Here is a 14899-nt window from a genome sequence, read left to right as displayed (position 1 = left end):
TATATAAAAGCCGAAGATCAAAAAAATAACATTTTCAAAAAGCGACAACTTTGTTTTTTGTGCTTTCTTATTTATTATATTACTTTTTATAAAGTTCTCAAAGCGCTTGATTACAACGTTGAAAGATCTTTTTTTTTAAAACAGGGATTGTGACACTTTATGCCATAGCATTTAAGTATAGGAGTGCATTTGTAACTGGATTTAGTTCCTCATTAAGCTGGGTTATACTTTCATTCGGAAAGAGTATTCAAATAGCAAAATTGCTGCAAGACTTTTTTTCATATGCTAGACAAAAACACAGTTCGCAAAATACAATCCCCCCTATGCACATCATAGTTACATGTCTCATGTTTTACACGCATAGATTATAGTTTCGCATTAAATCGCCCTTGTCGACCTGTAAACTCAGTAAAATGCGAAGGTCTTTTTTGTTTAAGCTCGCTGTCTATATGTGTACCTACCAATTAATTATATTGTAAACGCGGTAATAGGCTTTCCCAACAACACGCTACAAACTCAAGACAAACACATAAAACAGGAGAATACGCAATTGCAAAACGGTCGCTTGATTATAACGCTAATAAAAACACATCATTTTTGTCTGGCATGAAAGCATTTGTTCTTATCTAGCTACACAAAACAAAGCAGCAGACCACGTGGCCAGAATAAACTCGCATAGTGGACTCTACATTTGTTTTCATCTTCTTAGCCCGCCTCCAGAGTTCGATATCGAAGTGTTTTTCGGTAATCGAGGTCTATGGACGACCAGGTGGTGATCTTCTCCAGAATATCGAAGCTGCGTCGCAATAAGCCACTGACATAAAAGCTAAGCTAATGACAAAAAAAAGCCATATGATCACTGCCGGGATCTACTGCTGCTGCCGCTGCTGTTACTACGGAAACTCGCTTTTGTAAGCGGAAACTGGCGTCAGCAAAAAGTTCCGTTATTTAATCTTGCGTTTCTATCAGATTAAACGGGTGGCACTTCATTATGTACTCTCTGGTTAAGCGGCACATTAAAGGAGAGTATGTAATCTAATTATAACTTTGACTAGATAGAAACCAAATTCATTTTCCCGGTTTTTTTTTGTAAAAAATTATTTTTAACTAAACGTTGAGCCTACTATTTTTTCAATGCGCGCAATAAACTCTAAAGTTTCCGATACCTTATTGACAGTTCCTATTAAATCAGTTCGTGTTTTACAATGGACATACGATCGTATCTGAGAATGTCACTTTTTTTCTCATCAAATACGATCATATACATATGCCAATTTCGCTTGGCCTTTTACAAGTTCGTCCCATGAAGTGTTAAGCTTACCTCGAGTGCTTCCTGACAGCAGAAGGAGGCCGATATGGTGCAGCTAATATTCGAGACGCCCTTATAGTTCGAGACCGCAATGTGTTGGCGATGTGCCGCGCTCAACTTGGCTTCGTCACAGGACAAACGAGAGCGGGCAAACTCCTGACCGAGAAGGCAACACCTTTGGAGATAGGGTAGCAGATTGTCGACGGCTGGGGAACACAAGAAGTCACAGGTGCTCTAGCAGCTAGTTTTTGTACGCGCTTATAGAGAATCTAACGTGGTCCTAGGTGAATCTATATATATATATATATATTATTCATTGTCGATGCTATGATTAAAGAAGTGTCTTGATAGATAGAAAATCTTAAAAGTTAGAATGTTCTCTTTATTTTCCATTGGTGTCTCTCCTTAATTTTATTTTAATTAAAAAATGGCAAATCGAAATAGACTTATATGAGGAAAAAAATGCCGTTTAAAAAAGTAATCCATCATCTTTTTCCATCTTCATTTTATTTACTATTGATGCGATACAGGCAAATCGTTTGACAGATTGGTCAACGTTTCCACTTACGCGTGTCCACGTCCTTGGAAAGGCCAATCGCGATAGTCAGAGCACAAACAGCCGATAGCAAAAGTGTCCGCATGTTTCAACCTATCGCCTTTTCTGGCTACGCACGATTCAACTGTTCAGGCCTATTGGCACAATATTTTACAAATACTGTACACCACAAACAAACGTTCACGACTGACGTCGTGAACGTCGCTCGGCCAGTTCTTGCCAGATGATCTCGGTTCGTTTTCTATCCACGTAGTGAGAGAGAAGGCGCTGAAAAGCCTTTCCGCTAAAAGATGCCCGAGTGCGGTCTCAAGGTCAACGCGGGAGCGTAGGGCTAATGATGAACTACAGACACACCCAGTATGGCGGTAGTACATGATGACGCTTTGAGAAACAGTCCCGACCACTATGGCTGCATCGCGTCGAGTGTTGGCTACTTTGGATCATCCCACTCGAGAGGAAAGTTATGAATAGCTCAATTTGTAGCACGATATGAACAAGTATATCAAACATTTTTGAACAAAGTGTTAGGAATCGGATAGAATCAACAAGGACCGACGTCTAGGTCATACAGCGGCTGGCGCCCCGTATGCTAATGGCCACTTGCTTAATGTAGAATGCAACGAAAATACGGACTAGGAAAAATAGCCATAGGCTATGACTGAGGCCAGCTACGCCTTTCCCGGTCACGCTATGGGAATTAAGATGCCACTGGTTGGTCGATTGCGTTAATTTATGGTGGATCCTGCTAACGATTCTCGCCGAACAACCACTAGTTGAGTATCCACTTTAAATAGCAATTTGTCGCTCCAACGGAGGATCGTCAAAAATTGATAAGAAGAAGTTAGAAAAGAAAAGGAAGACCAAATGCATGTCCACTCATGTCTACGGTATACATCAATTAACAGAAGATGGACATTTATTTGCCTGGGACCTTCCCAACTAGATTCCATTTCGGTGACGCATTCGTGAAGAAGTGACCGGATAAAGAAAAACACCCGTCTCAGTTATTTTTATCAGCGTAGAACAGAATGAGATTATTCCTTAGACCTAACGACAAGATGGTTTCTAGGAAAAACTCCTTCTGGTTTGATGAATCAGCTCTTGTATTTGCAAAGCGGCCAGGACACCTGGACTGCTAGAACTGTCTTGGTTTGTGTATGAGATGCGTTGGATCGACCCCGATAAAATGGACTTCTACAAATCTAATTCGAAGTCCTCACTGTTATTCAAAATATTTTACCAAGACGCATTTTGCCAGACTACGTCCTGTTGGGACTAACTTTTTTCCTTCTATGAAGGAACGACGGTTAGAACTCTAAAAGGGTTTATTGTTTATATACCAGAACATTGTAACATTGAAGAAATACATCATCTTTCTTGCAGCTCATTCAAAAACTGTCAGTGGAGTCCGGGTTTATTTTATTGAGATTATATATCGCTGACATTTAGGTATAAATTCATATGTACCAATTCAGGTTTGATTGCAAAGCGACGACTTTACTCAAGGACACGGGTTTATTTAAATTTTAGACGAACCAGTTATTAATACAGGAGTTGGTGCCGTTTTTCTATTTCATGGCCATCCACCATTTATTATTAATTGGCATAACTGAATTCATCAGATGTTCGAAACTTTATATTCAGCAACTAACTTCCGAATAGCATTGAGTTCTTTCATTTCGTGACCTAACCTGGCGCGCAGTTATTTAAATTTCGACTGTCTTTTATGTGTAAAAAATGATGTTGTTACAGGCTTACTAATTAAATTATATTGCACCATGAAGTCTAAAATATATGACCTGTCCTCAGGTATTTGTGTCATTCCCATTGGGACGCAAATTCGACCTATTCTTTAAGCTTGATTATGACTGGTTGAACTGGTACCATAATTCATGGTCATCTTCGTACTAGAGTACTGGTAGCACCTTAAAGATTTCCTTAGTGGCATTTAGAGTTGAGGCTACCTTGGTTTGAAGCGGGCTGTAATAACATTTGTCTCCACTTTGGAGAGCAGCGGTCTTAGGCAGTGCTTAACAGTTGTACCAGCGCAAGACTCGAACCGTTGCTACGACTTCTTGGTCATCCTTGTCGTTCAATATGTCTGTTTATACGATCATCCGATTTTAATCGCGATTCTCCCTGCAGCAGTAAAACGTTTGTATGAGCTCAATAGAGAAAACGTTTTTTTTTTTTCTACGCTAAACTTCAACATTATTGGGAAGCAATTCTGCTACGAACACCACAGAGACGATTGTTTATAGCATTTTTCTAATCAATTAGCAAAGCACTATTTCCTTTGAGTGAAAACACTATAAACTACAAGGTTGAATGCTAGTAACGCGCACTGTAAGTCACAATTAACTTTAAATATGACGACTCTAGGCATGAAACGATGCCTGTGATTTTCCTAAAAAGGTTCTGTTTACTTTGCGCTCACATGTAGCTTTACGTCACGCATTTTTTTACTACATTTTATCCTGAAAGGCTTGTAGCTAGTATTTGTTCTGGTTCTCTTGTCACCTTCGAGGACGTCTGTTTTTCTGTTTAATTTGATCACAAGGTGATAGGTTAGGCTTAGTGACATGCTAAGCAAAAATCAGCCATTCTCTATTGATATAACGCTCGTACGTTCGGCTCAGCGTTTCTGTACGGGCTAGAAATAGTGCCATTAAGCACGTGCTGGTCCACGTGATTGAATTGTACGTAGGTACACTACAGAGCATCGTATCGGTCGGGTATATTACATTTTTATAAATGCATACGATCTTTCTCAGACTTGAGGACCGAGTTGCGTGGCATCGAGGTCGATAGGGTAGTTATAGTGAACTTCAACATCGTTACAAAAATCACAGAAGAACCCTAGTGATTGCATCTCGGCCGTAGACAGCAGCAAATGCATTCGACTCCCTATGCAACGCTCATACGTTGTTTTAAGGAGCATTATCATACTTCGATGGACTGACGAGAACAGAGCAATGACGCTTTGCTACCTAATGCACATTTGGACCTCATAGCCAGAACTGCCAAGGCATGGCGCGTCAGACGACCGATAATGTGTATTTATAAATTGATCTCACTAATCGAGCAAGCTTCTTAATCACCGCAAAGTTCTCTCCGCGGATTGCTATTTCAGTCGTTACATGCGAGCCGGAACGCGCGACTCGCTTGTCTAGTGACAATACAATCAATGGCGTTTTCGTTTATTCGTCGCGGTATGTCCGCATGCATCGTTTGCGCCCTTTACAGATTAAAAGACGGAAATCAGATTATTTACGCATGAATTTTCTGCTGCTGCTCGCCTTTATGAAAATACCTTTTTAGTCACGAGCCTGTGTCTTCTGTATCGTTGCATCCTTTGAAGTCCTAGATCTTTGTCTCGGTGCTAATTCGCGCTTTTCCTCCTCGATCGACAGATTTATCACTCGCACACCAAGTACTCTTATAAAAACTAGGTGAAAAATCCTCTGCGCAAACAGGCACGCGACTGGCTTAAGGTGTCAGCCATCCTCGTTACGGTCTCAACCATAGCCAAACAAAATATCGCTGTTTAATATAAAATAAACATGTTCCAACTAACAGCATGTACTTCTGGTTGCTAGTGTAGTCTACTTTTAGCCTTCAGAATTCGAAAGCCTGGCTTGTTCGTCGTAGAGTTTTTTCGGCAAATCATACCAGCCCTCAACCTTAAAATCGTTGAAACAAATTGGCATAGTAAAAAGTGCCTTTTCTCCTCGACATAATAATAGTAGGTGGGCATTATTATCTGTTACGTGTATGGCACAAACGAACGCATCTTATATTCCTTATGTTTTTTGGTTATTTGAAGATAGGGCAAAGGCTGACGGTGACGGCGTTTTCTTCCGGCATGCAAAATCAAATATTATACAGATAAAACAGATTTCTTGCATTAAGCATATAGTTGATTTTATCTTGCTCGCATCAGGTCAGTCATTATCCTTAATGTACTGTAAACGTACTGTATGCCGTATCAGTTTTGCTGTGCAACTGAGCCTTGAATTTTTAGGCCTAGATAGATTCAATGTAGTAGTATTATGTTTTCCTCTGTTTGGAATAAATAGCGTTTCTTTAATCGGCTACAGGTTTTGCGAATATCGTAACCGTGTGTTGGTGGCCGCGCGTTGATCTTGGTTAAATCTTCATTCGAACTTTTTTTGCAGTTCTCAATTACTTGACGGATCTGATCAGTGTTGACGAAAGCTCTACGATACATGGAAACGGAAAAAATTTTTGTGCTGAGCTTAGTCATTAATATTGTTATCCCATGTTGGTTATCAACGAAAATTAACTTACATGCCTACATTTTCTCCTTACATTCTCGGATGGCCAACAATTTGCTCTGTACTAACTATGAGATCTACGCCAAAGTGCGACTTGATATAGTTTCTCCTTACACCATCATGTACACCACTTATTCTCGTACGAGGACTGCTTAATTAGATAACATCATTAGTTCAGGACTATTTAGTCAGTAGGTGAAATCGTACCAATGCTAGAGACATGTGGGGAACCGCTGCCGCACGGGAAGCAGGCCGGTTTTAATTACCCCCTCCCCCAACGTTTTCTTTTTACTGAAGGTAAGAGACCACACAAACTCACCGACCTCCTAGCGGAAACCTGTTTCGCTGAATCTCCTGTTAGACAACTTACTCAGCCCATACATCTGCACTCTGTTCATCACACGAGATCAAATATCGCTCACTTATTGGAGTATTCGATTCTCCGAAAAGAAATAATCTCAAATTTACAGTTCAAGTCCATTGTAGAACTACCGCCTGGGATCGCTTCTTCAGGAGAAGTGTCAAATTGTTGCCGTAGTACTATCTTGGCGGGCTTTCATCACTTCCAACATAACTTCTGGCTCTAAAAGCACTGCAGTGGTTCTAGTCGGTGCATGGCTCGTCATCCTTCAAGGCCAGGTATCGGTGGATGCAGCTTCTACGAGCAATTTTTTTGTCCCCTTGCCAAGTCAGGTCTTGGCTGCCAGAAATTGAGTCCGGTGTTTTCACTTTTTGAGGGCGAGTAACTGAATTGTCCATTAATCGGCCGATAAATTAGGGTTTTAATAGCTTGTTAACCACAATCATCAGTCGTCACTATAATGTTGTATAGAAACAAAGATGGTGTCAAAATACGGCTCCGTTGAAGACAAACTTATTAAATTACCTTTTTGTCTTTAACAAAAGATCAATTAATTGGCTTCTCTAGTGTAGGACCCATATCGAGGCACTCATAATATATTGCCTATCTTAAGAAACTTCTCGGTTTTTACGAAGGCAGTGAAGGTGCACGGGAGTAAAGCCCTACAAGGACACCGCTTTTGTCTCGGACACAATCCGGATAAAGGACAAGCACACTCCGGGTAAAGCCACTAATTGTATCTACCCTAGATGTTGTTACTGTCACGGGTTTAGGCTAAGCTTACCCTTATCCTCTTCATCTCGACTAAGATATATAAATTAACTGATATTCCTTGTTCTTCTGTTCTGCTAATATAGGCCATACCTTCCACTAGGTCAGTCACTACCATAACTAGCCCTATGATAAAATCTTACCTTGGTCCCTATAGACCTAGTTTCTTATCGAAGAGTCTAGAAATGCCCACGTATTTATAAGCGGTGACCTAATTTATCGTTCCCATAAACTACAGTCGTTATTCAGGAAAGATAGCTGTAGTCTCAGACAGCATTCGACAAATTTGGTTTCTCCTAATGACCTTTAGAAGCTTGACGAAGATAACTTTTGAAAATTTTGTACGCTAGAGCCAAAACGTTGAGTCATTTTTTTTTACCGCACCCACAGGCTTGAAGGTACAGGAATCCACTGATCCCATTGCGCATTGAGCCTCACGGCCAGAGTTCTGATCCCGTCAAAATTTCCGTGCTACACCCGCATTGTATTGAAGAAAACGTCGGGGTTCTACTTTATAGGTGTTTCGCTAGATGGCTCACTTTTTGTTGCGACTGAGCTTAGCGTCTTTTTAAGCTGCCGACGTTTGGTGTTTGGTAGGTTTTTGCATCGGAAACAACAACAAAATATCTAAAACGGGTATATGAATTAAGTATTTCATGTATTGCAATTACAATGCAAGTAAAAAAAAAAGACGTCTTTAGCTACGTTCATCAAGCTCATCTTCGCCTTCGAGAGTGTTCCATACTCTTGCGAGTGCCTCAGAATGGCAAGTGTGTCTCGGATCGCCCCAGCCAAAGGCAGTCTCTAGCGATATGTCTAGACTACGTACTATGTACCGAGAGTATTAGCTTACGACTCATGAGAACCTTCCAGTATTTTACAATGAACTTGGCTTAATTTTTATGATTCAACTAAGGTTCAAACATGAAGTCACGTCTGGGGGATACTCTAGAAAAAATTAATACAGCATATACTGCCTCAAAAGGAATTGTATCATTTTCAACGATCGGCTACAACTGGTCACCTTCACCCCGTATAAACACCCAAAGGGCTGTCTGGAGACATAAGTAATTATTTCATTCAAAAACATTTCTCCCTCGGCCCTTAAGAACAATATTGAATCAATGAACCACTGGCAAATAACGGATCAGTCCAATATTTTTCTCCCTTCAGGTCGCATCCCCTCATTCAAACAGTTTCTCATTGTCAACGCTTTTGTTGTATAAATGGTATAAACGTATGGGTCTATTTCTGCCGTCTACCGCACACTTTTACACTACTGTCTGGAATATAACTTTAGGCCAATAAGCATTACTTTAAAAGAGAGGATCCCTGGTGCTATGGAGAGCATCTAATATAAGAACGGTAATTTTAAATAATCCTACCATCGCTTTTCTATCCTTTTCGTGTCTCTTAATCAGCCTGTCTCACCGCTTATGATTTTAAGCTGTTTGTGGTCGTACAAGGTCCGACGTTTCCAGCTTTATTGTCCCGCTTGTCTTCGTCTCGTGATTCAGTAAATGTACAATCAGCAGCGCTCCGCTCTGCGTCGCGTTGGACATCACTATCCTTTCGACACGCTCTATCCATGACGATCTCTGGCACTCCGCTTTCTGACACTGATTTCAAGTGCTTTTCAATCCAGCGGTTCGCTGCAAACCACTTCACGTTGCAGCCTTACGACGACATTCCACTAGGAATGTTAGCCAATCCAATGTTATTGTTGGGGATTAGAGCCACTTGAGAGAAAGTCCTCTGGGCCGAGGCCAATCTAAGCCGTTCCGGTTCGAGTCAAACGACGTTTCCGATGTGGGTGTATGACTGAGTAGGGTGAAGGCCAGCAAGGCTGGCAAGAACAACGAGGCCAAAACCGGGATATTCCATCTGGTCCACGGTGCTCTATGTCCTCTCGGTCTGGTTTCAACCATCGCTCCTCCTCACCCTATTGTTTCGTCGTGGCTGCCCCGAGCTGTTCGGACGCTTGCAGAAAGAATTTTAGAGAAAAAGCTGCGGAAGAGGCTTCACCTGAGAAGCGTTGCTTTTCTGCTGCGTACGAGTACAAGCTGCTAAAGGCTGAAGGCAGCAGGTCCTAGACTTGTCTACTTTCGAGGTTCGAGCAAGGCTGCAAACCATCTAACAGGCTCTCGGTTCTAAACCTCGCTTTTCCTTTTTCCTTCTCCCCAAGGTAAGCGTATACCATTACGGTCGCCTCTGCTTCTCCGCCACTGATGTGCAATTCTCTAGGCCGAATTCAGAACGTAAGCAATGTTATTTGTGGCGAGCTATCACCTTATGGCTGGCTCTCCTGCGGGCTGTATGACGGTGGAGGGTGGGCCAAATGCTGTGGCCCAAAAGCAGTAGCTATAACAGAAGTGTGAATAGTGACGGCGATAAAAGCGTTGGCAAAGTCAAGGCAAGAACCACGTGAGAGAGCGAGAGCGATAATTCAACGAAAACATTGCCGCTAAAGCAACTAGTAGCTGTATTGTACAGTAGTTGAATTGACGGTTCTCTAACATGGCTACGATACCATTAAGTTACCCATGTATGAAACAGTTGTGCGATAAGCGAGGTTCGTTGTTTTTGTTAGTGCTTATTTAGTTAGTTATGTCTGTTTGTAAGGTGATGGTTTGGCCAAGAGTAGCCACCTCCCATACGAAATGACGTCACGGACCAGGGAATCCGTAGGCAAATTTTTTACGGGAATGATTTCATAATCAAATTACCAGAATGGAACAATCAGAAGTTAATCGGTGTAATTGTTGTTTTCTGACGTATTTATATGTATTTTAGAATGCAATCAACTAATAGCCCTGTACCTTTTCTACATCATCCGACCCTGTCAAAGCCATTACGGTGAAAAACATTTTCTTATTCGTATTATTTTCTAGAATAGCTATAGAAGTTGCAGTTCGAGAGCAAGTTTTATAAATTAATCAAGTCATCTTAAGTTGAGTACTGAATTTTTCACTACATCGTAATCATACCTGAATTGCTGTATTGGCCTTACGAACCAAAATCAATTACTTTTTATATTCTAATGGTTAGCAGTTATCTTTATAAACGTACAACTTTTTTGTATATATGACGTACATGTGTATATTCAGTTAAATGTTGTCCAAAAAAGGTAACAAAATGTTCTCCTTTAGATCACGAAGGGGCACATCAGAGATTTGTAGCCAGGTACTTGAATAACCATGACAACGGGTATACAATATAATGGTTTGAATTTACGACATAGGGCCATTATATTGATGGTGCTAATATTATCCCTTAAAATTTTGGCAATATCTTCAATACTAATATGATGAAAGGCGTTGCAGCACTTGTTCTAGGTAGTACTAATATGGCCAGGTTGTGCTTACTGGCAGATGGTTGATGCGCCACCTGGAGATTCGTTCATTTCGGACTATTTCCACTATAGAACCTCTGCCGCCGAGGAACTCAGCGCATGCTATTCGATTTAATATATCTCCAGACTCACGGTAGCAATCTGGTTCCCAATTTGGCTACAGCGGCGCTTCGCGCAGCCACAGCGATGGCTGCAAAGTTGCGCCTGCTTCGAAATTCAGACTGGCGAGCATTCACGCGTTAATTTTAAACTAAAATACAGTTTCTTCTTCATCGTTCCCATTGCCTACCCTTTCGTACTAGTAGCAGCAGCCCCGCAATTTGGTCCAAGAACACCCTATTGTATTCATCGAGGAAACCTTTCCCGATTCAACTCTCTACAGTACCCTTATTGTGTTTAACCCACTTTTGATATCCACCTCTGCCATGATATGCCGGCAGCTACAATCGCGTCTCATTGGATCCGTTTCTGCTTCTGTCTCTTTCTTCGCCATCTATGGGAGTTATAAGGATTCCCTCTGATTGCGGCCCTATGATAATCTCTAGGACAGTCGCCCTTAGTTCCTTTAGTGTGCTCCCTTGAAACATTGGCCGGTGGTCTTCACGGCTCCCGTAACCGAACGAAAGACTGTAAAAAGTGCCAGCAGACTTTCTCCTTGCAGAATAGGCGACCGCACCGCCAAACGCCAAAATGAATTTTGCTGTAACTTGGACGATGAGAAAGATAATCGGGGTGAGCAAGACAAGACAAGACAACGTACTCAGAGAGCCGACGAAGGCAAAGGAGCTTAGCAAGCGCCCCTAGGGTGGGCGGCGGGTGATGGACAAGAAACTAGTTTTGTCATTGCTGCTACGGTGCTGGTCGTTCGTATGAAAAACTTGTGCCTACTTACCTTTATATATAGCTAAATCGCATGGAGAAGACTGGATAAGTTGAAATCGAGAGAAGGATCATTTTCCGTATCTGCTTTGTTAACACTAGCTGTGGTAGCACCGTCTACTTTTCTTTCATGTTCGTACCCATAGGAGAGGGTAGTTTCGCAACTCGCTTCATATTAGCCGGTGACTTAGTTTGTCCTAACTCTTCTATGGCCCGCGGGAGTTCGCAGGCGGCACACTTAAAGCTGTTGCAAGATCTTTGGGTAACCAGGCCATATGGCGTCACGAAGGGACCAATGTACAGTTTTTCAAACGACTCCGCTATAGCGGGAGAAGTAGAAGAAAAGTTTCCCATTTTTAATTGCTCATCCATCACATCTAGACGACGGAACAGACTTTAGGCTGCGCAGGCATCGGAGAAGTGGCAAAAGAAAGTGTCTGTTCGCATGAACGCCGTGGATTCGACATGGCGCCATCAGTGCGGGCGCTCTAATGACTGTAGCTGCAATAACTGCGGCGAAAAAATTTCGAACTCCGGAGAGCACGTGGAGATCGTCTTTGAGCTGTGCAATACGTTTGGGACCTTGCTGCGCTACAGATTTAATATCTCTTGAAGCACGAACTCCCGGGTTTCTTCAGCCTCCATGCATCGAGTTTTCTTCCACCGCAATCCCACCAAGGAAAGCCCAGCGTAACACTCTGCGCCTTGTAAGGAAATTTAGCTCCTTCTCACTTTCATACGTTGCTAGTTGCCTAGTACAGATCTGAATGTCGCGGATGGTCATGTGAGTCATAATCTTTGCCGATTTTGCTCTTTCCGTGCTGAAACGTAGCCCCTGTCTAACTTTTTCGCTTCGCTTATAATATCAATATGTGTTCTTGCACAGACCTCATCTACACTTCAACTCCCACTTGTAGCTAAAACAGAAGCTCTCGGAGCAGTAGTGAACACTCGGGCCCGAGCTTTCGTGCAGGGCGACCTCAAGCAACCGGGAATCCATAAAACGTGTCTGACCCTGTCAACCGTCGTGGCCATTTCGCACCATCGAAAACTCGATTTCGTCACTTGTTAATGAAAGCGAACACGTCTTCATAACGTCGTTCTGTAATATAACAGTATAGTCTGGTTAGTAAAAAGTGCAGTGGTCCTGCCGAGTGTACCATCATTCGTATATCGGCACTTTTTTTGCACACGTATGCGACCCGCTATCCCTTTCATAGATATAATACAGTTCGAAAAGAAAGCATTTGGGTTCTTGCAGGAACTGAACCAAATCAGTTATCTGTCCTCGGGACCAAGTTGGCGACAACGCGGTCGGGACTTTTGAGGAACGTTATCCTATCGGGTCTGCTTTTGTCCGGTAGATTGAAGATGGCTACGGGAGCGGTATATCGATGACGCTCGATGATGTTAGGGGACGTACCCTTTCAATCAGGCTAATATCAAGCAGCAACGGCTCAGTTGAATTCGATGCATTTCCACATATTGGCAACGTGGGGCGCTTGTGTGTCTGCTTCTGGCTGAGACTGTTTTGCCTACTCCTTGGGATAGATATGATTGAAATGTATGTGTCGCTACGGTAGCTTGTGGAAATGTTATGGTTCGATGGAACCAGCTAGGGAGCCAAGCTAAGCAATACTCTATTCTTAAATGATGGGGAATGAATCCATTTGGAAAATATATTCGTATGGCACGATGGCAAAATAGAGGCACGGGCACAGGGAGCAAGTGGTAGAACACGTGCGGACGGGAGTGGTAGGGTCGGACCGAACCAAATTGAATGCATGTTCACGTATCTCAGCTAGAAATAAAATAGATTAAAAAATATTTGCGTTATATACTATTGCTGCCCTTACGCATAGATTTGATTACAAACAGTTGCGAGATGGACAAATTTGACGCGAAGTATTGGTCCTACCCTTTGGCACACCCATTGGACCCTACTGACTAACGTGGAGCATGCACATTTGGAGCGTTAATAAAACGATAGACTGTATAACATTTATTAGTCCCTTCCGCTACTGTGAAAACTCGTAAAATTTTGCCAAGTCTTGAAGTACTACCATGTCCTGGTAACGCATGTAATAAGAAAATAGTTGGATGCCTTATTAAAATACAATAGAAAAATATTACAGAGTTGGGAGAAAATGGAAGAAATTATTTTTTCCTACCTTTTTCCTTGCCACCAAAAGGTAATAACTGTAGTTTTAGTACTGACGGTGTCAGCTCTAACTGGCAGTATTTTTCATTTTCCGGCAATTCGTGACTTACCTGGAAAGTTCTATATTGTTTTTCCACTTTATAAATGACGATCCATTATAATGCCAAAGTCAACTTCCTACTGAATCGTTTTGATTAGCCCCATTTCTCAAAAGCGTTTCTGTTTCATGGAATTTTTATAGTTATTGAACGTTTTCGTGTGTGTATATATATATAAGCAAAATAGAAGACCTTAGTTATTGGGTATTATAGCGATTCCAATAATTTTACCTTGTAACTAGTGTAACTTTTGTAAAGTAACTAATGTTCTACTTTTACTACATGGACTCCTTTACGGGAGCAGGTCGCCTCAGTTGCCTATCTGTCTGTCACTTTTGCCAGCGAGAAAATTCATAAAGCTCGTGCCGCCTCATCGCAAGTATTCTAGACCTTTTGTATCGCTGACCTTGACCTTTTGTAGGAGCAGCATACTTGCATCGTAAAACGTCGTGGTGCTGCTGCTGGCTCACACAAAAACGATGAGCGAAAGCTGGAACTGGGTTAATATGAGGCCTATGCAGCCGGTGGCGCGGGACGTTGCTTCGGTCCAAAGTTTAAGGTCCTTGGTCGCTTCGGCTATCTCCAACGCAACGGCATGACAAAGAAGCACAAGATGAAACGCTAACTATCAGGGCAGTGAAAGTTGATTAAGAGAAAGAAATTATTCTCTGAAAAAATTCAGAGAATTGCATTTAAAATATGCCCTTCACACGCTTCCTCTAGACTATATTACAGTGCTGTGAACCAAAAGTCTGAGCAGAGCAGAATGACTCTGATGGCGAGCAAAAGACACCGTTACGAATACTTTCTGTATCGGTCTGAATTTTATACAATAAATGCAAGCTATTCTGATCTGTGCTTGGCCACGTGCCGTTAGTAAATGGCTCTCTTAATTTGTTACTATCGTAAAATAAGCTACGATCTCAAATACAATGCTGAAATGACGAGTTTTCGAAGCTTACATTAAATATCGTATAACGATAATAGGATTTCTTATAGTAATAATAATATTACTGATATAATGTTCTCTCATATAAGTCTCTTGCGCGAGACGTTCACCAAATCTAACTACTCCAGATATTTCCAGAACGGAATCACGGCCAAAGATTTTTTG

The 14899-nt window shown here is 41.8% G+C and overlaps 1 protein-coding gene and 1 long non-coding RNA gene across 2 annotated transcripts in view; one reads left to right on the top strand and one right to left on the bottom strand.

Moving 5' to 3' along the window:
• Positions 1-2092, bottom strand: part of LOC111266155 (fibulin-1) — a 4690-nt gene extending 2598 nt beyond the window's left edge. Inside the window, exons 1-2 of the mRNA XM_022843364.2 lie at positions 1878-2092; positions 1322-1515 (exon numbers count right to left, since the gene is read on the bottom strand). Of these exons, the coding sequence (XP_022699099.1) occupies positions 1322-1515; positions 1878-1950 (267 nt within the window). The 5' untranslated portion in view covers positions 1951-2092. The remainder of the gene's footprint in view (positions 1-1321; positions 1516-1877) is intronic.
• A 6597-nt stretch (positions 2093-8689) lies between these two features.
• LOC147752718 (uncharacterized) lies at positions 8690-14666 on the top strand. Its single transcript, XR_015313316.1, has 2 exons — positions 8690-9480; positions 14090-14666. It is a non-coding gene; the product is annotated as an uncharacterized LOC147752718 (long non-coding RNA).
• Positions 14667-14899: the final 233 nt, after the last annotated feature.

Source organism: Varroa jacobsoni, unplaced genomic scaffold (assembly GCF_002532875.2).
Source record: "Varroa jacobsoni isolate VJ856 unplaced genomic scaffold, vjacob_1.0 scaffold_1060, whole genome shotgun sequence".
In the NCBI taxonomy this organism is placed as follows: Eukaryota; Metazoa; Arthropoda; class Arachnida; order Mesostigmata; family Varroidae; genus Varroa; species Varroa jacobsoni.
The sequence above is the reverse complement of the archived record's forward strand: the minus strand, read 5'-3'. Positions and strand labels throughout refer to the sequence as shown.